Raw genomic sequence first — 27,111 nt, forward strand, 5'->3', positions numbered from 1 at the left:
GGCAACAAAATCTTGCATCTCTAACATTTATTTTTATTTAGTTAGAGATACAGCACAGTAACAGGTCTTTCCGACCCAACGAGCCTGCCCTGCCCAATTACTCCTATTGACCAATGAGTCTATTAACCCATACGTCTTTGGGATGTAGGAAAAAACTAGAGAAGAACAAGCAAACTCCTTACTGACAGCGGCGGGAATTGACACTGTAATTGATGCTAACATGGTAAAATGTTCCAAAAGGACATTCAGAGAGGAATGAACAACATCTCACTCAGATCCAAAGAAGAAATGGTGGGGGCAAGTGACAAAAAGACTGGTCAAAGGGGGGGGGGGTTAATGTTTTATGTAACAGGAGGGTTGTGAGGTGAAAGAAGGTAGAGAGTTCAGACTCTACGTGCATATCCTCAGAAGGACAAAGGCTGCAGAGGCTTTACAAAAGGGCAGGGCTGAAGGAATGCAGAGAGTGAAGGGGTTCTGTGGTTAGAGGAGGTCAGGAGTGATGAGACTAAAGAGTGTTTACAGACAAGGATTTGAATTTTATCAATCCAGAGACTGCTAGGCTGGAAGCCATTATAGGTCAGAGCACAGTCGGGGTGGGGGTGGGGGGTGGAGGCCAGATGGTATTTGGTGTGTCAGTATTTAGCACCCAACCAACAGTTGTATTTTCACTTCCAGGAGCCAGTCTCCAGGAAAATGGGAGCTTTATGCTGCTGGAAAGAGACCATGTTCACCAAATGAGGCGTAAATGATAAAACGGATAAATGCCAGCATTATTCATCAAATCAAGATGAATTATGATGCAATGAATCAAATCCTATAAAACAAATTACATCTGAACGACAGTGACTTATGTAGGTGTTCAGAGCAACCCATTTTCCAGAGTAACACACACAATGCTGGAGGAACTCAGCATCTATGGAAAAGAATGAAGAGTTGATGTTTTGGGCCAAAACCCTCCAACAGGACAGGAAAGGAAGAGGGCAGAAGCCAGAATGAGAAGGTGAAGGACGGGGTGAGGGGGAGGAGTACAAGCTGGCAGATGATAGGTGGTATGAGGGTGGAGGAGCAGGACTGATGTAAGAAGCTAAACCTCTAGTTCTCAATCGAATGGCATGCTGTGTCCAGTTCTGGGCACCACATTTTGGGAAAGATTTGAAGGTGTTAGGGAAATTGCTAAAAAGATTTATCGACTCAATCCTGATGAAGGGTCTCAGCCCAAAATGTCAACTCTTTATTCCTCTCCATGATGTGGCCTGACCTGCTGAGTTCCCCAGCATTTTGTGTGTGTTCCTCTGGATTTCCAGTGTCTGCAGAGTCTCTCGTGTTAACTTAGTTTCAACAAATGTAATAAATAACTAAAAGTGAATAAGCACTGGTTTTGTTTCTGCTGATAATAGTCAAGGAGGAATTGCTCTGAATATCTCCTGTCATCCTAACTGCCTACCTCTAGTCTGCATGAGCAAAACAGGTGGACCGGAATCAGTTTATATCAGGAAACACAGACACTGTAATTCCATTACTAGAATCCAGAAGTCTGGATCAATAAGCCAAAGAACAGAGTTTAAACTTAACAATAAGAGTTTCAATTCAGTTTCAAAAAAGACTGGAAATAATTCATTTCAGCAAAGGTGACTGTGTCGCAGTTGAGTTATTGTTCAACCCCAATACATTCAAATAATGTTTGATATTCACCAAGGAGAATGATGTTGAAGATGGCAAGATCATAGAGAGATATGTCGACATTCTAGAATGTATGTTATTAAAAAAAAGCATGTTTGGATTTCTTAAAAGACATTAAGATGGATAAGACCCCAAGGGTGCTGTGGAAGAAACAAAGGAGATTTCTGTGGCTTTGACGAAGATCTTGATATCCTCTCAAGGTCCCAGAAGATTGGAGAATAGCCAATATTTTTCCCTTTGTTTAAGAAGGGGAACAAGGATAACCCAGGAAATTATAGATTTAATTTATAAACTAAAGATAAGGGGCTCAAAACTGTTCACAATACTCCAAGTGAAGCCTCACCAGTGCTTTATAAAGTCTCAACAGTACTTCCTTGCTTTTGTATTCCAGTCCTCTTAAAATAAATGCTAACATCGCACTGGCCTTCCTCACCACAGACTCAACCTGCAAATTTATCTTTAGGGAATCCTGCACAAGGACTCCCAAATCCTTTGAACCTCGGTTTTTTGTATTTCCTTTCCATTTAGAAAATAGTCAACCCTTTTATTTCTTCTACCAAAGTGCATGACCATACACTTCCTGACACTGTATTCCATCTGCCACTCTTTTGCCCATTCTCCTAATATGTCTAAGTCCTTCTGTAGCCTCTCTACTTCATCAACATGACCTGCCCCTCCACCTTTCTTCATATAACCTGCAAGCTTTGCAACAAAGCCATCAGTTTCATCATCCAAATCATTGACATAGAATGTAAAAAGGATCAGTCCCAACACAGACCCCTGTGGAACACCACTAGTCACCGGCAGCCCGTCAGAAGAGGCTCCCTTTATTCTCATTCTTTACTCCTGCCAATCAGCCATTGCTTTATCCATGCTAGAATCTTTTCTGTAGTACCATGGGCTCATATCTTGTTAAGCAGCCTCACATGTGGCATCTTGTCAAAGGCTTCTGAAAATCCAAATGCACAACATCAACCAATTCTCCTTTGTCTATCCTGCTTGTTATTTCTTCAAAGAATTTCAACAGATTTGTCAGGCAAGATTTTTCCTTGAGGAAACCATGCTGACTACAACATATTGTATCATGTGCCTCCAAGTGCCCTGAAACCATATCTTTAACAATCGACTCCAACACCTTCCCAACTACTGAGGTCAGACTAACTGGCCTCTCTTCTGCCTCTCTCTCTTCTTAAAGAGTGGAGTGACATTGCCAAACTTCCAGTCTTCTGGACCCATTCCAGAATCTAGTGATCCTTGAAAGATCATTACTAATACCTCCACGATCTCTTCAGCCACCTCTTTCAGAACTCTGAGGTGTAGTCCATCTGGTCCAGGTGACTTACCTACCTTCAGACTTTTCAGTTTCCCAAGCACCTTCTCCCTAGTTATGGTAACTTCACACACTTCATTGCCTGTGACACCCAGAATTTCCACCATACTCCTAGTATCTTCCATCGTGAAAACTGATGCAAAATACTTATTCAGTTCATCCACTATTTCATTGCCCTCCCATTACTATCCCTCCAGCATCATTTTCCAGTGGTCTGATATCCACTCTCGCCTCTCTTTTACACTTTATGTATCTGAAGAAACTTTTGGTATCCTCTTTAATATTATTGGCTAGCTTACCTTCATATTCCACCTTTACCTTCTCAATGACATGTTTTAGTAGCGTTCTGTTGGTTTTTAAAAGTTTCCCAATCCTCTAACTTCCCACAAATGTTTGCTTTATTAAAAGTCAAAAAGAGAGGGCATATATGTTGGCTTTGACTTTTCATGTTAACCACAGTTGTGTCTTCTTTCCTTTAGAATACTTCTTCCTCTTTGGGATATATACATCTTGTGCCTTACGAATTGCTTCCAGAAATTCCAGCCATTGTTGCTCTGCTATCATCCCTGCTAGTGTTCTTTTCCAATCAATTCTGGCCAACTCCTCTCTCATACCTCTGTAATTCCCTTTACTCCACTGTAATACTGATACATCTGACTTTAGCTTCTCCTTCACAAATTTCAGATAAATTCAATCATATTATAATCACTTTCCCCTAAGGGTTCTTTTACCTTAAGCTTTCTAATCAATTCTGGTTCATTGCACAACACCTAATCCAGAATAGCTGATCCCCTATTGGGATCAACCATGAGCTGCTCTAAAAAGCCATCTAGTAGGCAGTCTAGAAATTCCTCCAATTGTAATCCAGCACCAACCTGATTTTCCTAATCTATCTGCATATTGAAGTCCCCCATGACTATTGTAACATTGCCTTTTTGGCATGCATTTTCTATCTCCCGTTGTTATTTATAGGCCACATCAATTTTACTGTTTAGGGGTCTGTATACAACTCCTGTCAGGGTCTTTTTATCCTTGCAGTTCCTTTGCTCTATCCACAACGATTCAACACCTTCTGACACTATGTCACCTCTTTCTAATGATTTGATTTCATTTTTTATCAAAAGAGCAATGCCACCCCCTCTGCCATCCTGCCTGTCCTTTTGGTACAATGTATGTCCTTGGACATTAAGTTCCCAGTTGTAATCTTTCAGCCATGTTTCAGTGATGCCTACAATATCATACCTGCCAATCTGCAGCTGTGCTGCAAGTTCATTTACCTTATTCTGTATACTGTGCATATTCAGATATAACCCCTTCAGTCCTGTATTCATCCTTTTCGACTTTGTCCACCTTTTACATTGCAACTCAAACTGTTGACTGCAATGTTGCCCCGTCGACAGCCTCTCCTCACTACACACTGCCTGTTTGTAAACCAGCTGCCTCATCTTCAGCACCATCATCCACCTTTCCTACGATACTTCCTGCATTGAAATATACACAGCTCAGGACGCTAGTCACACCATGCTCAACCTTTTGTCTGAGGTCTTAATAACATCTGTCTCCACAACCTCTCCACTAACTGTTCTGGCACTCTGGTTCCCATTCCCCAGCAACTCTAGTTTAAACCCCATCATGCAGCATTAACAAACTTTCCCACAAGGATATTAGTTCCCCTCCAGTTCAGATGAGGTGGTCTGAGTGTCTCAAACTGCTGATTTCCTGGGATTTTCACACACAACAATCTCTAGAGTTTACAGAGAATAGTGCAGAAAAGCAAAGAAAAACATCCAGTGAGTGGCAGTTCTGTGGGTGAAATCACCTTGTGAATGAGAGAGGTCAGAGGACAATGGCCAGGCTGGTTCAAGCTGACAGAAAGGTGACAATAACTCAAATCACCACACATTACAACAGTAGTGTGCAGAAGAGCATCTCTGAATGCACAACGCATCGAATCTTAAAGTGGATGGGCTACAGTAGCAGAAGACCACAAACATACGCTCTGTGTCCACTTTATTAGGTACAGAAGATACATAATAAAGTGGCCACCGGGTGTATATAAAGAGTCATTGAATATTCATTCTGTGACAAGTAGAACATGCTCTAAAATGGAAGCATTCCAAATTTGATTCAAACACAGCTTCAGAAACAGAGGAACCCTCTCTGGCAAAAGCAAGCAACACACATAAAAGTTGCTGGTGAACGCAGCAGGCCAGGCAGCATCTCTAGGAAGAGGTACAGTCGACGTTTCGGGCCAAGACCCTTCGTCAGGACTAACTGAAGGAAGAGCTAGTAAGAGATTTGAAAGTGGGAGGGGGGGAGGGAGATCTGAAATGATAGGAGAAGACAGGAGGGGGAGGGATGGAGCCAAGAGCTGGAGTGATCCTACCACTAAGCACATCTTTCCATCCCCTCCCCTTCTGCTTTCTGCAGGGATCGCTCCCTACGCGACTCCCTTGTCCATTCATCCCCCCATCCCTTCCCACCGATCTCCCTCCCGGCACTTATCCTTGTAAGAGGAACAAGTGCTACACATGCCCTTACACTTCCTCCCTCACCACCATTCAGGGCCCCAGACAGTCCTTCCAGGTGAGGCGACACTTCACCTGTGAGTTGGCTGGGGTGATATACTGCGCCCGGTGCTCCCGATGCGGCCTTCTATATATTGGCGAGACCCAACGCAGACTGGGAGACCGTTTTGCTGAACACCTATGCTCTGTCTGCCAGAGAAAGCAGGATCTCCCAGTGGCCACACATTTTAATTCCACGTCCCATTCCCATTCTGATATGTCTATCCACAGCCTCCTCTACTGTCAAGATGAAGCCACACTCAGGTTGGAGGAACAACACCTTATATTCCCTCTGGGTAGCCTCCAACCTGAATGCATGAACGTTAACTTCTCTAACTTCCGTTAATGCCCCACCTCCCCTTTGTACCCCATCCCTTATTTATTTATTATTATTATTTTCTCTCTCTCTCTCTCTCTCTGTCCCTCTCACTATAACTCCTTGCCCATCCTCTGGGCTCCCCTCCCCCTTTTTTCTCCCTAGGCCTCCCGTCCCATGATCCTCTCCCTTCTCCAGCCTCATATCCCTTTTGTCAATCAACTTTCCAGCTCTTAGCTCCATCCCTCCCCCTCCTGTCTTCTCCTATCATTTCGGATCTCCCCCTCCCACTTTCAAATCTCTTACTATCTCTTCTTCCAGTTAGTCCTGACGAAGGGTCTCGGCCTGAAATGTCGACTGCACCTCTTCCTACAGATGCTGCCTGGCCTGCTGCATTCACCAGCAACCTTGATGTGTGTTGCTTGAATTTCCAGCATCTGCAGATTTCCTCGTGCTGGCAAAACCAAACTGGTCCTTTAAAGTCACAACAACCATTCTCTGATTTCTAAAAAGTCCAGTTGTTATTCAGTGTTTTCCGGTCTTTGTCACATCTATAATTACATTTTAAAATAATCATACAAGAATTGCCTAATCCTGCATGTCAATCACATCTGTACACTTGTCTTCAAGTCCTATTTAACCATATTTGGATTGATGGGGCATAGGGAACTTCATAAAAAGCAGTACTGAACCATAAATTTACATTTCTGCTTTAAGCTTAAAGGAGTAATATTCTTTAATTAATGCTTCTAGAACTACTGGGTCCATCAAACAGCCAAATATAGATGAGCAACAGAAATATAATGACCCAAATAAATGCTGGGAAATGCAACAAAATCTTTGAATGGTATTCACTGTGAAGGCAACCCCACCAACAGCAGTGAGGTCACAGGTTCAATCAGGGGTTTGGGTAGAAGGCTCCAGCCATGAACCAGTGACTTCTCCAGGATGCCCAAGGTTTAATCTTTGGCTCTTTCTGTCAGGGCCGAAGCTGGATGACGAACATTGTCTTTGGCGTTTCTGAGTACAGTTGGAGCAGTAACCAGACCAAGTTTCACCTCTTGATTATCATCCAGTAAAATCCCCCAAATTTTGATGACTCACCTACCGAGATTAGATGAACACAAGAGATCCTGCAGATGCTGGAAATCTGGAGTTTTAAATTCTTCCAGCATTTATGTGTGTTGCACTCAGATTACGTGATCTTCTGGCATATTTTGGCCACCAATGATCAAGGCCGCTGGTCTGACTGCACAAAGCAGCCATCACCGCCTTCATAAGACAAGGGGTCACCTGAGAAGATTGGACTGTGGTCAAGGTCATGGGGTTCTTGAAGTTCATAATGTATGCATACATAAATTGAAAAATTATCAATACTTGGGGAATTAACAATACCATGTGGTATGACTGCTAACTAGATGCAAGGTTCTTATTCTATGTAATTATCTAAATAGGATAAAGACAAAGTCAGAATAGACACAGAAGATTGATATTAAGAACATTACAACTGTTGTAGGTATAGACTGGAGCTCAGCACACATTGCCTGAAGTATGGCTCCGAGCAATGTCCAATATTTCCCTTAACAAGTTAACCCTCTGTTGCTGAGCACAGCGACCTCCTTAACACTTGTTACCTTTTAGCAAATCTTTGACTCCTTAGAATGTTCTGTTTCATGTAGTTCACGAGATATTTTTAAGAAGTGTGGACACGATTTGGCAATGCTAGGTTTTATTGTCATCCCTAATTACTACTGAATTGAGGAGGCAGTCAAAGGACAACTACATTGGAAGTCTGGAGTCACATAGACTAGGCAAGGATGGCGAATTATGACCACAAGAGATTCTGCAGATGCTGGAAATCCAGAGTAACACACACAAAATGCCGGAGGAACTCAGCAGGTCAGGCAGCATCTATGGAGGGGAATAAACAGTTGATGTTTCAGCTGAGATCCTTCATGACAAGTCTGCTAAGTTCCTCCAGCATTTTATGTACATTACTAAGGATAGTGGATTTCCTTCCGTGGATGACATCAGTGATCAGAACAATTTTTTTTAAACAAGAATGAAATCATTTTATGGTCTCCTTAATGGGACCATCTTAAAACTCTGTATTTAATTATTCAGAGGTTACTCCTAATTAACAAAGGGACCGTGCTCCTAAGGCAGGGAAGTAAGTAAGGAATTATTACTTGCTACAGTAATGATTCAGTTTGGTGTCTGACGGTGGTGGTGGAGAACAATGAGGAGATGGGCTCTTCATCAAGCTATGCTCACCAGTGTCAGGGGTGATAGAGTCATACAACATTCACACAGGCCTTTTGGCCCAACAGGTCCATTCTGACCAATGTTCCATCTAGGCCATTCCCATTTGCCTGCATTTGACCCATATTCCTCTGAATTTTCCTATCCATGTGTCTTCTAAGTGATGTTAATAAATCTAGAATTCATTGCCACAGGTGGCCGTGGAGACCAAGTCATTGGATATATTTAAAGCAGAGGATGATAGGTTCTTGATTGGTAAGGGTGTCGAAGTTTACAGGGAAAAGGCAGGAGAATCTCGCTGAGAGGGATAATAAATCAGCCTTGATGGAATGACAGAGCAGATTTGATGGGCCGAATGGCTTATTTCTGCTACCATGTCATATGGTCTTATGGTCAATGAGAAATGTAGTCGATCGCAGCCCCTCAGCTCGTCTCTGAGCTTCTCCTCGTGGTAGCTCGTGCTCGCATTTCTCTGCTGGAGTTTTCTCAGGGACAGCAGAGTGCTGGCTCACACGATCAAACTACAGGCTCCAGCAGTTTCAAAAACAAAATTAAGATAAAAAGAATAAGTAGAACACGTAGAAAGCTAAAATGATTGACTATCTGGAAGATGTCACCCGAGGTTTCAGGTCAACTTTTGCCTCTGGCCCAGAACTCAGGCTGCCAGTCCAATCGTTTACATAAGTGTCAATGTCTGTCACAAACACATGGAAACGGGTACTTCAGCCACATCCCAGAAATCAGCCTCCCCTCTACAGACTCTGACTACACTTCTCACTGCCTCAGTAAAGCAGCCAGCAGAATCAATGACCCCTCTTACCCACCCACTGTGGAAATTCTCTCTTCTCCTCTCTCCCATTGCTCAGAATCGCTAAAGATTGCAGCGAGTTGAAGATATCACAGGCACAAGCATCCACACAATTGCGGACATCAAGAGGCAGTGCCTAAAAAAGGTGGCATTTGTTATTGGGACCCTCACCATCAGGGACATGCCCTCTTTTCCTTACTACCATCGGGGAGAAGATACACATGCCTGAAGAAACACATTCAACATTTTAAGAACAGCTACCTCTCCTCCGCCACCAGTTTTCTGAATGATCCATCAACAGTACCTCATTATTCATCTTTTGCATTATTTATCTATTTTGTAACTGCAGTAATTTTATGTCTTGCACTGCACTGCTGCTGCAAAACAACAAATGCCACGATATATGTCAGTGATAATAAACCTGACTCAGATTCTGATTCCGAATCCAGGCAACATCCGTACAACCCAAGGCCTGATGTGACATTTCTGAATAATTCCTCATGGGCACTGTTCTTCAGAGAGCTCAGACACGGATCTTTGTTCCGTATGCAACTTTTTGATGAACAGACCAATTATACAAGGATCGTTCCTCAGGGGTGCGGAGAAACATCAAAGAACATAGCAGATAACAAAGGGACACTCCATCGTCTGAAGTCAAACTGCCTTGCTACTGATTGCAAAAGGTTATCTCGATGTCTGAGTTCCATCAATAAGTTCCCAAGAACAGGAGCAGATATTTTGTGCTGCTGAAGTGATCAACTAGAATTTGGTCAATGTTGACTCTTGCTGACAAGTTTTCCCAAAGCAGCTTATCTGCTGACTGAATAAACATTATGTTTTGGAACAGCATCAATAATTCAACAGTATTGATAAATTGGTCACAAGGGACTCCTGGACATCTGTCTTTCTCATACAAATTTTCGCTATGAAGTTCCAATAAAACCAATATATTCTTGAAGACATTTGTGGATACTCTTTCTGAATCATACATTTTCAAGTCTTATCAAATTATCCTGGCAATGCTTACATCTCTCCAAATTCCCAATGGGGCACTTACCACAGCTTTGCACAGGAACACAATGGCTTTAAACATCCTCTCTGGTCATGCTTATTTTGGACATTAATAGTTCTTCTCAGGAAGGTGCAGTGATCCTGCAAATATTTCTTCATCGTAAGAGAAAAGGGAATTATAATTTTGACAGTTTTGTGTTGTAGCTTTTGCTCTGCCTTGTCCACAATCAAGACTGCCGAGTTCATGACAAATGTGGGAGGACCTCAAGTAAGCCAAGCTAAGACTGATAAAACTCTTTTGCATTAGAAATCTGAACCATATCAACAAAAGGGGGAACAAATTATTTGAAATCATTAACTTTTTTTTAGCAATCACCATTTATTAAGTGAGAACTAAAGACATAGAGGATTCTTGTAATTCTGTTTAATCTTTATATTAGTGTGTGATGGTTCAAAGTTCAAGGTTTAAAGTAAATTTATTATTGAAGTACATTTATGTTATCATATACAACCCTAAGATTTATTTTCTTGCAGGCATTCACAGTAGAATAAACTACAATGGAGTCAATAAAAAACTGCACACAAGACTGACAAACAACCAATGTGCAAAAGAAGACAAACTGTGCAAATAAAAAATAAGTAAATAAGTAAATAATGTGATTCTGAGAACGAGCTACAGAGTCTTTGAAAGTGAGTTGATAGCTTGTGGAATCAGTTCAGAGTTGACATGAGTGAAGTTATCCATGCTAGTCAGGAGCCTGTTGGTTGAAGGGTCATAACATGCTTTCACTTCAAAGAATCCAAAGTGAAGTAATGAGCCTTCCAGTCTCTGGAAGCCAAGTGGTTGTGGCACAAAACTAGCCCAATAGAAAGCTCACTCAGAGGTGCTGGAAAAGGACAAGAGAAAACTGAAAGATCTATTCTGCCCACTCTGTAGTTTGCCTCTTGAACTTGAACTTGTTGATCTTTACTTTTCTTGTGTTCACCATCCCAATCATTTACATTTGAAAACCAATGGAAATTTTATTTAACTACAGGTATATACTAGTCACTAGCATGTAGCTCCCTGTATCCTGTTAAATGAACAAACTTGGCTGATCTCCATGGGAATGGATCCAGAATTATCACACTGGCTGCCAATTGTATTAAGTAAACTTGAAAAGCCACGGTTGTATTGTGCTACTTAAACTTTATATTCCCCACTTCATTCAGACTCCTCGTGAAAAGAACCCCATGTCCCATCTCTTTAATGCAATTAAACCAAATCTCAGGACAAACGCCTTCTATTTTTTTATGTCTCAGTGATCATGTATGACCTCTTTGCTGTTTTAATGAAGTATGTATATTATATATATTGGAGGAAAAACATTCACACTTCATAACAGATTCAGATTTATTTATTGCTTGTACATCGAAACATAGTGAAATCTTTCATTTACGTTACCAGCTAACACACCCAAAAATGTGCTGGAGGCAGCCCGCAAGTGTTTCCACATATTCCAGCACGAACATAGCATGTCCACAATGTGCAGCAGGACAACACAAACAACAACAACATCATCAACAATGACAACAGAACAAAACAAGATAACAGCAGCAAAAGAAGCTCCTTCCTCGCCTCCACACACAAACACAGACAGGCCTCCAGCCATTAGACAACCTGCCTCTGGACCTCTAATCCTTGGCTCAGGATTCTCAGACATCAGGCTGCCTGTTAACCTGTAAACCAAATGAACAGTTTATTTTATCTTATTTCATGCACTGAATCCATCCAAAAAATCTCCGAGAAAAGGACCATCTCCAGTCCCTGGCTTGGATGCTTAGACTTGACCTTTGGGCTTCTACTCAAGAGAGTAGACTAGAGACAGGATACCTTCTTTGTCACCCTTTCAACCTGTGTTGCTCCCTTCAGGGAATGATGGATTTTAAATTCAATTTCAAGTTTAATTGCCATTGAAACCATACACACATGTATACAGCTATACAAAACTCTGTTCGTCCAGTGTCAAGGTACATATGTCACACACAGCACATATATATAGTTATGATCCAGCACACACAGTCACAAAATAATATCAGCACAAGTCCCTGAGTGATATGGCCCGTAGATTGATGGTACATGGGATGTTTCCTGGAGCCAGGTTCCTCAACAACAAGTATGCAGTGGTCCCTCATCTCCCACAGCTGCAAACGAAGGCAATCCAGCTTGACTTCCAGTGAGTGGACACTGCAGAGCAGCACCGATGGGAAAGCTGGGCTGCAGGAGCCAGCCCCCCAACCCCGCACAGATTCCAGCATACCTGTCGCACCCCTGTTCTCTCCAGCCCCTGGGTGGCAGTAACAAGCAACAACGTGGCATGAAGGCCTGGTCTGCACAAAACTAAAGCCATGCAGTGCCCCCAACATTGGTTGCTAATGAACTGGACTTGCAATATTTTGTATTACCAATGTCCATTAAGGTCTTGCAATCACAAGAAAAATGTTTAAGACAAACACTTGCACCTTTTGTTGGATCCAGAGAGGTTGCTATGACCAGGCATGGTGCCATCTTACTGGAAATTTATACCCTGTTGTATATTTAATAGTTCAGTAACATTTGAGTAATATTGTAAATATGCTAATTAAGCATTCTTGCTCATTAAAATAGGTTACATGTAAAAATATGTAAATTGTATACATCATCATGCTACCATGTGATACATACCCGCCTTAAAGTAAAACACGAAGTTAGACTCACATTTCTGACTCCCTTGTCTTCCTATGAATTAGTCCAATGTTTTGAAGTTTCTTCTCTGGTCATCAACAGCCCTAAGGTCCTATCATTCACTGTATGTGTCCTCCCACTATTTAATTCCCAAAATGCATCACCCTGCATTTGTCAGAATTAAATGTTAGTGCTCTGCCTAACTCCATTTCTTCCTATTCAGAGTTCCAGGAACTGACAGTATTTTCATAGCAACACACATCAAAGTTGCTGGTGAACGCAGCAGGCCAGGCAGCATCTCTAGGAAGAGGTGCAGTCGACGTTTCAGGCCGAGACCCTTTGTCAGGACTAACTGAAGGAAGAGTTAGTAAGAGATTTGAAAGTTGGAGGGGGAGGGGGAGATCCAAAATGATAGGAGAAGACAGGAGGGGGAGGGATGGAGCCAAGAGCTGGACAGGTGATTGGCAAAAGGGGATACGAGAGGATCATGGGACAGGAGGCCCAGGGAGAAAGAAAGGGGTGAGGGGAAGCCCAAAGGATGGACAAGGGGTATAGTGAGAGGGACAGAGGGAGAAAAAGGAGAGTGAGAGAAAGAATGTGTGTATAAAAATGAATAACGGATGGGGTACAAAGGGGAGGTGGGGCATTGACGGAAGTTAGAGAAGTCAATGTTCATGCCATCAGGTTGGAGGCTACTCAGACGGAATATAAGGTGTTGTTCCTCCAACCTGAGTGTGGCTTCATCTTTACAGTAGAGGAGGCCGTGGATAGACATGTCAGAATGGGAATGGGATGTGGAATTAAAATGTGTGGCCACTGGGAGATCCTGCTTTCTCTGGCGGACAGAGCGTAGGTGTTCAGCAAAGCGGTCTCCCAGTCTGCGTCGGGTCTCGCCAATATATGGAAGGCCACATCGGGAGCACCGGACGCAGTATATCACCCCAGTCGACTCACAGGTGAAGTGTCGCCTCACCTGGAAGGACGGTTTGGGGCCCTGAATGGTGGTAAGGGAGGAAGTGTAAGAGCATGTGTAGCACTTGTTCCGCTAATCACCTGTCCAGCTCTTGGCTCCATCCCTCCCCCTCCTGTCTTCTCCTATCATTTTGGATCTCCCCCTCCCCCTCCCACTTTCAAATCTCTTACTAGCTCCTCCTTCAGTTAGTCCTGACGAAGGGTCTCGGCCTGAAACGTTACTGTACCACTTCCTAGAGATGCTGCCTGGCCTGCTGTGTTCACCAGCAACTTTGATGTGTGTTGCTTGAATTTCCAGCATCTGCAGAATTCCTGTTGTTTTAGTATTTTCATAGCTGCAGTTCTGAGGAAAGTTCTTCAGCCTGAAATGTTAAATGTCTCTTTCCACACATCCAGCCTGACCTGCCAAGGTTTTCAGCATTTTCAGTTTTTTTTATATACAGCATTTCATAAATCCAGCATTTTTTTTGTACTTTCAATAGCAGACATTTAACTGTCAGATGGTTTATAATTTTATGGGGCGTCAAGGTGAGTGTAACTCTATAACAGTGTCATTGACTTGGGTTCAATTCTCATCGCTGTCTGTAAGGAGTTTGTATATTCTCCCCGTGACCGCATGAGGTTTCCTCCGGTTGCTCCTGTTTCCACCCACAATCCAAAGATGTACGGTTAGTCAGTTAATTGGTCACAGAGGTGTAATTGGGCTGCACGGGCTCATTGTGCTGGAAGGGCCTGTTACCCTGCTCTATCGCTAAATATAAAAAACTAGCTAACATGCTTTACAGTTTTAATAGTTAGGGAACTGACCTGCATTTTCAAACTTCCAGCATCTGTAGTTTTACTTTAATTTTTAAATACAACTGAGTCTTTAATTGTCCCAGCCACATAAGTACTGTAATACAACATGTTTTCAAGGAGCAGAATGCTGGAGGAATTCAGCAAGTCGGGCAGCATCGATGGAAGAGAATAAACAGGCAATATTTCAAGCTGAGACCTTTCATCAGGACTGGAAAAGAAGGCGGCAGTAGCCAAAATAAAAAGGTGGGTGGAGGGGGAAGGAGTACAAGCTGGCAGGTGATAGATGAGACCAGGTGAGAGGGGAGGTGGGTGGGTGGGGAAGGGTGAATGGAGAAGGAAAGTGGAAGGAGATAGGTAGAAGGGGATAGGCTGGAGGAAGAAATGTGACAGAAAAGGAGATCCTCCTCCTTTCCCAGTCTTGATAAAGGGTCTCAGCCCAAAATTTCGATTGTTTATTCTGCCTGACTTGCTGAGCTTCTCCAGCACTCTGTGTTGCTCAAAATTTCCAGCATCTGCAGAATCTCTTGTGCTTATGTGTTGAAGGAATCTTTGCTTTTCTCTCAGCTCATGACAATGAATGGAAAAGAACTGAAAACATTGTCCAAAATAAGGAAATCCCTCAATACTGAACAGCAAAGTTCCGTGGACTTCACCTTAGAAACATCGAAAACCTACAGCACAATACAGGCCCTTCAGCCCACAAAGCTGTGCCGAGCATGTACTTACTTTAGAAATTACCTAGGGTTACCCGTAGCCCTCTATTCTTCTAAGCTCCATGTACCTATCCAAAAGTCTCTTAAAAGACCCTATAGTATGCGCCTCCACCACCGTTGCCAACAGCCCATTCCACACACTCACCACTCTCTGAGTAAAAAACTTACCCCTGACATCTCCTCTGTACCTACTCCCCAGCACCTTAAACCTGTGTCCTCTCGTGCTAGCCATCCTCAAAGGATAAACAAAGATCTGTGCAGGACGTGGATCATGCAGGGTGGATACCTATGTGCCAATCTAAGTGCCTGGTGTGCCTATGAATGTGGTAATGTAGATCAACAACAGATTAGACTGTCACATGTTCCAGGCAATACCAAATTCAATGGAGACATTATTGAGGTAAGCTCACAAAGGCAAAGAATTTCATTATTTTATGGTAAGTATGGCAATGGACTAACCTGAATCCCTCCAAAAGCCCATGCCATAGCTTATGAACTATACATTACCAAGAGTGGGGTATTTTAATTCTAAGGACAAGTTGGATAGGCTTAGGTAGTTCTTCTTGGAACAAAGGGGAAATGCAATTTTCCTGTATAAAATCAGAAGGAGAATGACTAGTATCCTTTGGCAGAAATAACCTTAGGTGTACAGCATGTTTACAGTAGAAGTGTGTTTGCTGTCAACCAATGAGTTGGAGGTAGGTAGAGCAGAGCATTTTATTGCACATTAAATATTTAATGTATGGTAAACAAATCCACCTACACAGAAAATAGATTGTGTTTAAGAGGAATCAGAAACTTCCCTCAATAAACCCATGGTAAATACATTGAGTGAATGATAGTCAGTTGTACATAAAGCATAAGATCAATTTTGATCAACTATATCAGCATGATCACAAAACATGATTAACAGAGAAAATTAACAAAATATTTCCAGTCTGGTTGGCATCAGTATGATCAATAAATGCAGCCTCAAGGTAACTAGAATTTAGATTAGAGGAGAGATGAGTAGAAGTTAGTGCAATCACTTTGCAGCACCAGAGATCACTGATCAACGTTTGATTCCCGCTGTTGTCTGTAAGGAGTTTGTACATTGTCCCTGTGACCGCCTGGGTTTCCTCCAGATGCTCTGGTTTCCTCCCACATTCCAAATACGTACAGGTTAGAGTTTGTAAGTTATGGGCAGGCTCTGCGCCCACATTCTCCCTCTGACCAGGAGGGTTTCCTCAGGGCATTTCAGTTTGCTCTGACATTCCAAAGGCATGCTGGTCTGTAGGTTAATTGGACACTGTAAATCGCCTCTGATGTGTGAGTGAGTGTTGAAATCGGGGGGAGTTAGTGAAAATGGGAGTAGGATATGTTACAGATAAAATTATTGGGAGAATGGCTTGCTCCACGAGTTCCCCAGCATCAAGGACAGCTTCAAAAGGCAATGCTTCAGAAAGGCGGTATCCATCAGTAAGGACCCCCACCACCCAGGACATGCCCTCTTCTCATTACTACCATCAGGAACGAGGTACAGGAGCCTGAAGATACTCACTCAACATTTTAATTTTTGGAACAGCTTTTCCCCTCTGCCATCAGACTTCTGAAGAGTCCAGGAGCCGATGAACGTTACTTCACTATTTTGCTCTCTTGTTGTAATACTGCCACAAAACAACAAACTTCATGACATATGTCAGTGATAACAAACCTGATTCTGATTCTGACTCTGCTCTGAGAGCCATCCGAAACCTAATGGACTCAAAGGCATCCTTCAATATTCATATGGAAATTTAGGACTGCCTTGCCACTCTTCAGCAGGCACAGACAAACTAATATGAGTGACATCCTGTGGTGCATGAGACAACGGCATTAAAACAGTCCTGGTAAAATTTCCAGACCATCAAAATTCAAATTGGACAAAATGAAGTGCAAATATAAAATGGTGCAGCTGCCAGCCACTTCTGTTACTGGACTAGTAACCAAGAGAGATTGGTTAGTAGTTCAGCAAAAATGAGATTGAAACTCTACCATGGCAATTTTAGCATAGGAATTCAATTTAGATAACATCGGAAATTCAAACAGAAGAACGTAAAAAATAGGGTGGTCGGTCTGTAGAATTCATTGGCACAGTTGGCTGTGGAGGGCTAGTCATTTAAAGCAGAAGTTGTTAAGTTCTTGATTAGTCAGGGCATCAAAGATTATGGGGGGAAGGCAGGAGAACGGGGTTAAGAGGAAAAATGGATCAGCCATGATGAAATGGGATAGCAGATTCAATGGACCACATGGCCTAATTCTGCTTCTGTGTCTTATTGAATAGAGTCCTCATAACTGTTCTGCTGTTCTGTTGTATCATGGATGATCAGGTCCTTTGCTCCGTCTTCCTGCCCGTCTACTATAACCTCAGTGTATGTCAATCTCAGCTTTATATATAATTAATGACCCACAGCCTCCAGAGATCACATTCCAAAGATACACAGCCTTTTGAGAGTAGAACTTTGCCTGGCTGAGTAATGGCCCCTTCCAAAGGAATAACACTGAACCTTATCAATCCACCTCAAGGACTTACGTGATACAATAAAATAACACCTGGTTTTTCTAAATTCTGGTGAGTATAGCCAAACATGTTCTATCTTTTCTCATAAAGAAGCTCCCTTTTTTTAAGAATGAATGCAGTAAGCCTTCTCTGCACCCCCTCCAAGGTAATTATATTCTCCTTTAAACAAAGAGTACATATGAACATAAAATTTTAGATTATCATAAAACAATGATGTGCATTTTTCATAAGCCCAACCCCTTGTCAAAGTTCATTCCATCTAATGAAGTAATTTTAAATTGAAGTTACTACTGTGGTATTGAAAACATGGCAGCCAATTTGCATAAAGTAAGCTCCTGCGAAAATTGAAGAAAGGGCAAACCATTCCTGCTCCATATTTCAATAAGATCATGACTCATCTCTTACCTCAGTGCCACATTCCTACACTGACTCTATATCTCTTGATTTGATTGCTATCTATTGATTGCTTTGTTCAATATACATCAGTGACTGAGCCTCCATGTGCTCTTGGGAAGAAAACTCCTAAGATTCACTAACTTCTGGGTAAAGGCATTTTTTCTCATCTCAATCCTCACTGGCTGACCCTTTACTTTGAGATTGTGACCATATGCTCTAGTCACCACAGCTAGAAGAAACATCATCCTTGCATCTATCCAGTCAAGCTCTCTAAAATGTTGTATGTTTCAATCTGATTCTTCTAGACTCAAGAGAGTATAAGAAAACAATCAGTGCATTCACCATTTCTTGTGACTACTACATTAAAAACCTGGAGACTTATCTGCATTTAAAATCATTATTTTCTACAATACTTGGTTTTAGTAAAACTGCACCATGGACTGTCCCAAGTCCTCCTACAAAAAGAGGAGGTTTGGGCACAGGACTAGCAACCCCATCCTGTAAAATCCCAGAGCTGCAGAAACACCAACAGAAGTTCCAAAGGCCTCATCCCTGGGAGAGGGAGGATGTAAGAAGATGGGATAACTTGAAAGGATGGCCCAGAACAGAGGACTCTAGTGAGCTCTTCCTTCACTCCATATCTGACCTATGATACTTGGTTTACTTGGTTTAAGACACAAGCAGAAGTAGGTTGTTCGGCCCTTCGAGTCTGCTCTGCCATTCCATCATGGCTAATTTATAATCCCTCTCAACCCCATTCTCCCACTTCCTCCCCCTATCCTTTCACACTCTTACTAATCAAGAACCTCCACTTTAAATATGCTCATTAACTTGGCCTCCATAGCTGTCCGTGGCGAAGAATTCCACAGATTCACTACTATCTGGCTGAAGAAATTCCTCCTCATCTCCGTTCTAAAGCAACATCCCTCTATTTTGAGGCTGCACCCTCTGGTCCTCGACTCCCCCAATATAGGAAATGTCCTCTCCACATACACTGTAGGCCTTTTATTATTCAATACGTTTCAGTGATATCCCCCCTTCTTCCTTTGAATGTCAGTGGGTATAGGCCCAGAGCTATAAAAGCTCCTCATATTAACACTTTCATTCCTGGGATAATTCTTATAGACCTGGACCCCTTCTAATCTGGCATGTCCTTTCCAATCTATAAAACCAAAACTGCTCATAACTTATTTTACAATGACGATACAAAAGATGTCATGTCATGTTTACTTTAACAATGAGAATGTTATTCTTCCACAGTTCTTAACGGGAGGATGATTTGTTCCTCTACACTATCGTGTGAAATCATCTTTTGCTATATGGGCAGCAAACTGGAGTTAAGCATAAAATTAAACAAAGCACACAAGCACAACTGATAAGGGGTTTGGCCCAAAATGTCAATTGCTTATTCTTTTCCATAGATGCTGCCTGACCTGCTGAGTTCCTCCAGCATTTGTGTGTTGCTTGGGGTTTTCAGCATCTGTAGAATGAATCTCGTGTTAATTATGTGAACTTGTTAATTGTTGCACGATGAAATGATTTTGCAATATTTCTCTTTTTGCATGGTTCTGTGGATTAAGTAACTAATTGAAATGCCTAATCATTTTATTTATCACTAACAGGTCAAGAACTGTCACAAGAACAGCAAAAAAACATATTGTGTCTTATGTCCCCGGATAAACCGTAAGTAACTTGGCAGTATAGTTGGCATTAGACATTCAAATTATGAGGTATTTGAGACTAGCCTGCAAAATTTGACTCTTTCTAAATATAGATTATCAAAAGTTCTAGTTTGCAATTTGGAATACTGATTTTCCATTATTTCCCATGAGTTTTCTGTTTCACCTCTTATGAAAGTAAACAGCATTTACTTGTTTCATTTTCATTTTTCTAGGGAAAGAGAATTAAAAACAAGAATGCATTGGTTTAAGGTAAGTGGGGAAAGATGAAATGCAAGCTTTAATTTCTCTGTACTCGCTGGAGTTTAGAAGAATGTGGGGAGGAGAAGCGCAGGGTAATCTCATTGAAACCTATTCAAGGCCTAGATGTAGTGGATGTGGAGAGGTTGTTTCCTAGTCTAGGACCAGAAAGCACAGCCTCAGAATAGAGGGACATCCCTTTAGAACAGAGATGAGGGGGAATTTCTTAAGCCAGAGGGTGGTGAACCTGTGGAATTCATTGCCACAGACAAGTCCAAGTCATTGGGTATATTTAAAGTGGAGATTGATAGGTTCTTGATTAGTCAGGGCATCAAGAGTTATGGGAAGGAGGCAGGAAAATGGGGTTGAGAGGAATCATAAATCAGCCATGGTGGAATGGTGGAGCAGACTTGATTAGCTGAATGGTCTAATGTCTTATAGTCTAAATACCAATATACACCAACATGCCAGCTGTCCCTGGTGATTTTTTTTTAAATAACTGACTTTTATTGCTCCTTATCTTTAGTGTGAACACCTGTCTGGTAGAATCATATTTTATAAACAAACATCACTTCCTCTTTTCAGTTTTATGCAAATACCTTTGGTACATTACATACTGCCAAGCAAATTAGCTCAACATGACCTCACTTGTAATTTTTACACTATGTTGCTTTTCCAGGATTGTGTTAACCCTTTCGTGGTTTGCTGCAGCTTTTGAACAAAGACTCTTCTGTAGGTTACTGCTTCACTCCCAAGCTATTTAATAGTTTTCTGTTGGTCAAAGACTACAAACAATCCATAATGTTTCTCAGTGAGTTATGTGTGTTTCACAACAAAACGACTTCAGTTAATACATTAAATGGGGAGATATCCAGTTGAACACCCAGTGGCCACTTTATTAGGTACACCTGTACACCTGCTTGTTAATGCAAATATCTAATCAGCGAATCATGTGACAGCAATTTGATGAAGAAAAGCACACAAACATGGCCAAATGGTTCATTTGTTGTCCAGACCAAACATCAGAATGGGGAAGAAATGTAATCTAAGTGACTTTAACTGTGGAATGATTGTTGGTGCCAGATGGGGTGGTTTGAGTAACTCAGAAACTGCTGATCTCCTGGGACTTTCACACGCAACAGTCTCTGGAGTTTACAGGGAACGGTGCAAGAAACAAAAAAACATGAAGTGAGCAGCAGTTCTGTGGGTGAAATCACCTTGTTAATGAGAGGTCAGAAGAGAATGGCCAGACTGGTTCAAGCTGACAGGAAGGTGACAGTAACTCAAATCACCACACGTTACAACAGTGGTGTGCTGAAGAGCATCTCTGAATACACAACATGTCAAACCTTGAAGTGACGGGCTACAGCAGCAGAAGACCATGAACATACACTCAGTGGCCACTTTATTAGGTACAGGAGGTAGATACTAAAGTGGCCACTGAGTGTATATTGAAAGACAAAATTTTTTACATGATATTAGGTGCAGGAATACAAACAAGAACCTCGAGGAGAAATCTCCACTCCATAATACAACAGAAAGGGGTTTGACTGGGGCACACACTTCCTCTTGGTCAAGCTGTATCTTTGGACCAATGAACAGGAAAACAAAATTGTGTAACAAAGCATTTCAAATATTTTTAAAACAAAAACATGGCATAGGGTGACGGAGAATATATTAGCAGCCCCCAAACTGACTAGGTGCTCTAATAATCCACCTCCTACAGCTAAAATAACCACAGACACAGCATTGTTCACCCCTGCTACAGATTACACATCCCTCACCACAGGGTGTGCACCCAACTCCCCTCAATTCTTTTCACTTCTCAGTAGCAGTGCATATAATTACGAATTCTTTTCTTTTTTTTGTTTACAGGGGTGGCTGGAGGGAGGGGGTGGGGAGAAGAACTAGTCAGTTTTCTATTTAGAATATTTAGGAGGGCTTATCGGGCTTGAAATATAAAGCGGAATTTACAGGCGTTATCCTTCAGCTGGTGAGTGTTCACACGGAAAAGGGGTGAATCGCTGACAATTAAAGACACTTAATTGAATTGAACGGGTCTACGGTGGAAACAATAGAGACTACCGAGCACCTGGTCTGTGAATTATCTCAATTTCGTACTGAATTAATACGCAAAGGAACTGTATCCGAACGTACAGGAATAACACTCCCACGCCGTAATCAGTCAACGGGATGGTTTTAAAAACAATAGAGGTAATCAGCGATTCATTGAACGCAGTAAGAAGCAAATGTTCAGATGGAAAATTCTGCTCCGTTTCATATCTGACTGTAAATCACCCCGAGCAAAAGTTGATGCATCCTCCGGGGAATTTGCTGTTGTTGTCGTTTTGACTTAATGCCCCCATCGATTGTCCGGGGCGTTTAAAATTCCTAGATGTTCTACGATAGCTCAGCGGGTTGCACCTAATTCGGGAAACCTGAGGAGCACGTGAATGAGATATGTACCACACTGAGCTGCCGTTTTCACGGAGTTAGTTCGAGGGCAAAGGAGCTAAAGTGAGCAGTGAGTGAATGTGTAAGGGATGAGTGTAGAGAGAGAGAGCGAGAGAGGGAGAGAATGAGAATGTGAGCAAAAGTGAATATGTGAGAGCGAGAGGGTTTGACAAAATGGTGAAAGAGTGTGGGAGAAGGGGAGAGAGAACGGCTAAGAGAGGCGTGTGCGAGAGCGTGAGGGCGATGTGAAAAGTGGAAAAAGGGAAGAGGGGTGAGGAAGGAGGTAAAGTGGGAAATGGGAGGGGAGGAAGGGAGGAGGGGAGGAGAAGCGACATTATCTGAGAAAGAGGATGTGTAAGCGAGTTTGCGGACCGAGAGAGAGGATCAGGTCACGATGTTCGTGTAACAAAGAGGCAAATATTCGTCCGTTTATTTTTTAACAACCATTTTAATCCTGTGCGTATGAGGGTTTGTGTGGGGGTGGGGTGAGGGAGAGGAGAGTATAACTGATTTTTTTTTTAAACGGAGATTGGCTCCAGGAGGCTCGGAGATAAGAACCGTGGTAATAAAGAGCGAAGTGCAGCGCTGCTAGCTCTGCGCCCGCGCCGGAGAGCGATCTGAACCAGTTGCTTTTCTCCAACAAACTGTGTGTCTATAACTAAATGGAATCACCTTTCCGTCGCTACCTGACATCAATGCAACTTGTTTTCTGTTACTTATCTATTTAATACTGTTTTTCTATTACTGTCTTTTTTTTAATCTACCGATTTATCTAATTGCCTGAGAGGAAGCCAGAGTTTCATTGTACCTATGTAGAATGACAATAAAGATCATTCAATTCAATTCAATGCTACCCCACTTACTCACATTTTACACCAAAAAAAATTGGAAAAATAAATTGCAAAAGTATTTCCACATTTAGCAAGATGCAATTCCAATTGAGGCATCGGTCCTTTCTGAAACGTTTGAACCGTTTCTTCTTAACGTTGGGTTAACATACTCCGAACTCTTGAGTACCACAGGGTCTCGGCCCGAAATATCACCTGTTTATTCCTCTCCAAAGATGCTGCCTGACCTGCTGAGTACCTCCAACATTTCGTGTGTGTTACAAAGGATGCATAACCCGTTCGCATTCCCGGGCAACGCTCACAGCGTAAAGTAGAAACCCTGTGGGAACCGATAGCGGGAGAACCGCTGGGGGTTGGCACCGGACGGAGCAGCGCCGCTCTCGCTGCAAACCCCGGCAAGAGTGAACCGAGGGACTCGTTTACACAGAGTCGTTAACACTGTATTATGAGGATAAATTCGAAATATCCAAATATCAGCAATATTGTGTTAAAACTACTCCAGATATCAATAAACCCCAATCTGATGAACACACGAAGAGATGAATTATGAAATACATAATTTAAAATAAATTATGAAATCCATGAATAAGGGTTGGTTCGCCCCTCCAACCACTGCGCCCCGGGACATGGTTTGCCATGGTTCTCCGAAATAGGCGCTGGAATCTCGGAAAAGAGTGGTGTGGAATGTGGGCACAAGGAAAGTGTTCCCGGAACACTAATCACTCATACACCTGCAGAAATCTCGTTCCTTCTACAGTGTCCGTGGGGGGAGGGGGGAAGAAAATTGAACAGAACCCCGTGAAATAACACGCGGGATAGACATTTTTAAAACGAATACACAAATTTGAACCACCCCAAACGCACAAGAAAAAAAACATGTATTTTATAAACCGAGTCCAGAACTCAGCGGAAAAGCTTTGCAATGAGAAGAAACGCGTGTTAATCTTATCTGCAACTGTGCTCGATGCCGGGGTGTATTGCATTTGTATACGCGAGACCTCTAATCTTATTACGGTCGCTACGTTACACTAACTGTCGTTTCTATCTCAAATCTATTTGTAAATCACATTCTGGAGGTAGAGGTTCCTTTAATAAGTGTTTGATTAAAATTCCAGTGAAGCCTGTTTTGTATTTGGGGATACAATAGTTGTTATATTCGAAACTCGTTAAAAATCGACTATATCTCCCCTTTAGAACATTTTATATCGATTATCATTGGCGCAAGAGCTTGGTAGTTTATAGAGTAAATATAACAAGATGACTCACTTTTTTGTCTGTATCTCACAAATATCATTTTGCAATTGTTAATTAGTTAACGATTTGAAAAGAAACAAGACGTACCTCGGGTTAGAGAGTACAGCAGAATTAGATTTATAAGCCACATGCCATAAACAGCACCTATTTCCCTCTGTGTGTGTCTCAGTGCGGTTGAGAGAGAGCTCAGATCCCTCGCTTTGGTTGTCGGAGACTGCGAGGTGAAGGTAACGGCGGTTCCCCAACGACAGCCTACCCGGGACATGTCATCGTTTGCAAAGGTGGGTAATGTCAACTCGCCCCGCCCAGTCACAGAAATCTGGAGATAACGCGCACGCCACAGTCACTGCACGGACCGTGGAGCATCCGACAAACCTTCGCTTGCCCGATTATTTATCACTGCTGTCTTTTGCACGTGTGGCAGAAGGTAGATTTGCACGGGGGGGGGTGGAGATACCCCTCAGGAGAACTATGATATGGGGAAGCTGACGAGATAGATAATACACCAAATATTAGCCACACATTCACATAGGCAGCGTCGACAACGAACCAGGCGCTAGAAAATTAGTACATCAGCTTTTCAATTAAAGCGATTTAATTAAACCCACAATGTCATTAAATTACAACGTCGATGGTGAAGTGATTGATAGAATGTGTCGAAGATAGGTATATGTTTATTTGGATACAAACGGTCGACAAAATACACCGTGCAAGATTGTGGATCGTAATAAAAGTGGTTCAGAGATGGACTAGAATAACAGACATCAAATGTTAAAGTCAAAGCCAAGTTTGTTGTCATTTGCGCAAGTACCTGGATGCACAGGTGTACTGGAAAAAAAAACTTACTCGCAGCAGCATCACGGGCACATAGCATCGGATAAGCAGCATTCACAGGAAAAACACACATTAAACATTTTGTATTAGAGAACACGTGCTTCTTAAACGGCCCAAACTCATAGCAGGAAGGGTGAGCGAGCATCAGACGCGAGAGATAAAGGTTTGACAAAGGAGGTTAATCACTGAACGGTAAAAATACAAATTACATTAGGTAGTAATATCCAGCGACAAGCAACTGACCTAGCACCGCGCTGAGATCCGCCCGAACAATCCCAGCCTCCGCGATTTTAGCTATTAATTTCTAAACGGTGTGAGAAAATGTAAAGAATTCCGTACGCTTTCTAAAGGTGAGGCATTACGGAGTTTCACGAAACTCTCAAAGCAGAAGGTGCACTTGTCGTGCTTTGACCCGGAGCCCAGAATGAAGAGCAAAAGTTTCCAACCTTCGGAAAAGTTGTTGCGGCGTTCCCGCGTCTTTAGGCTCCCTCTACTGGTTCAAGTCAACCGCACAGGAAGGGAGTCCTTACCGAGTCTGCCTGCTGCCTAATCCTATCGCAAATGGAATCACGGCACAGAAAGACAGTTCGGCCCTTTCAACATCCTATCCCACAGCCGTGCAAATTTTTACCCCTTCAAGCATTTCTCCAGCTCCTCTGTTTTTTTTCCTAAAGAAAGATCAGCTTTCACTGTCCAAGTTTCAGGAAATCGATCGAAGTGTTCAACACCTCGGGAACACTCCGATCGATTTCCTGAAACTTAGACCAGAAATGAATGCTGAACCAGATCTTCTCCGAGTGTTTGTCTTTGTGGAAAGGGTTTGGGGGGAGGAGGTGAACATTATTATTATATTCAACCTGAAATTCGATTATTTCAAGCATTAAACCGAGAATGTTTCAAAAATGTATAAACGAAAATACTAACAATTTATTTAACAATCTAAATGAATCTTTCAACTTTACAACGAATCTGCAGTGAATCCGTTTTGTTTTAATGTATATATTCTTCCTGGAATGTGTAACGGCCAACCCATGATCGCCGAGACCCGTGGCTAATGTTCTGAATCACACGATCTGACGTTGAAAGCAGTAAAAGATTAAGTGTTCACAGCGGCCACATTCGCTGTTCTGTCCGAATGATTCGGTGGGTATTTAAACAGAGAATGTTTGCTTTACTGACCACCCTTCCCCCCATCTATCCGCGTGCACGCACGCACACACACACACACACACACACACACACACACACACACACACAAACACACACACACACACACACACACACACACACACACACACACACACACACACACACACACACACACACACACACACACACACACACACACACACACACACACACACCTGTCTTAACATCCCACCGCCCTATGGTTATCACATTAGGGTCTGCATATTAATTGTGGTTTCACAACAGAACTGAAATCCATTGAGAGATTATGTTGATCATCTTTAAGGCAGCGCATTTTAAATACACACGTGACGTGATTCTGTAACAATTCTGTATTATACTGCAATAATCGTTGCATTTTTTATTAATGCAATAGATATTGCAATTTATTTACTCTTACGATTTTTAATTACTGATTGAATTCATAAATGGGAACTGATATTCCTGTCAATCAACATGTGCAAAATCAATGACATCATAGACTCCCGAGATCATTAAAGCTGATAGTGTTTTCTTTC

The 27,111-nt window shown here is 42.2% G+C and overlaps 1 protein-coding gene across 1 annotated transcript in view; it reads right to left on the reverse strand.

The window, feature by feature from the left end:
- The window catches only part of dscaml1 (Down syndrome cell adhesion molecule like 1), a 781,005-nt gene extending 756,169 nt beyond the window's left edge, over positions 1-24,836 (reverse strand). Inside the window, exon 1 of the mRNA XM_072283885.1 lies at positions 24,659-24,836. Within this exon, the coding sequence (XP_072139986.1) occupies positions 24,659-24,836 (178 nt within the window). The remainder of the gene's footprint in view (positions 1-24,658) is intronic.
- Between the last annotated feature and the right edge of the window lie 2,275 nt (positions 24,837-27,111).

This window comes from Mobula birostris, chromosome 20 (genome assembly GCF_030028105.1).
Source record: "Mobula birostris isolate sMobBir1 chromosome 20, sMobBir1.hap1, whole genome shotgun sequence".
NCBI classification, from domain to species: Eukaryota; Metazoa; Chordata; class Chondrichthyes; order Myliobatiformes; family Myliobatidae; genus Mobula; species Mobula birostris.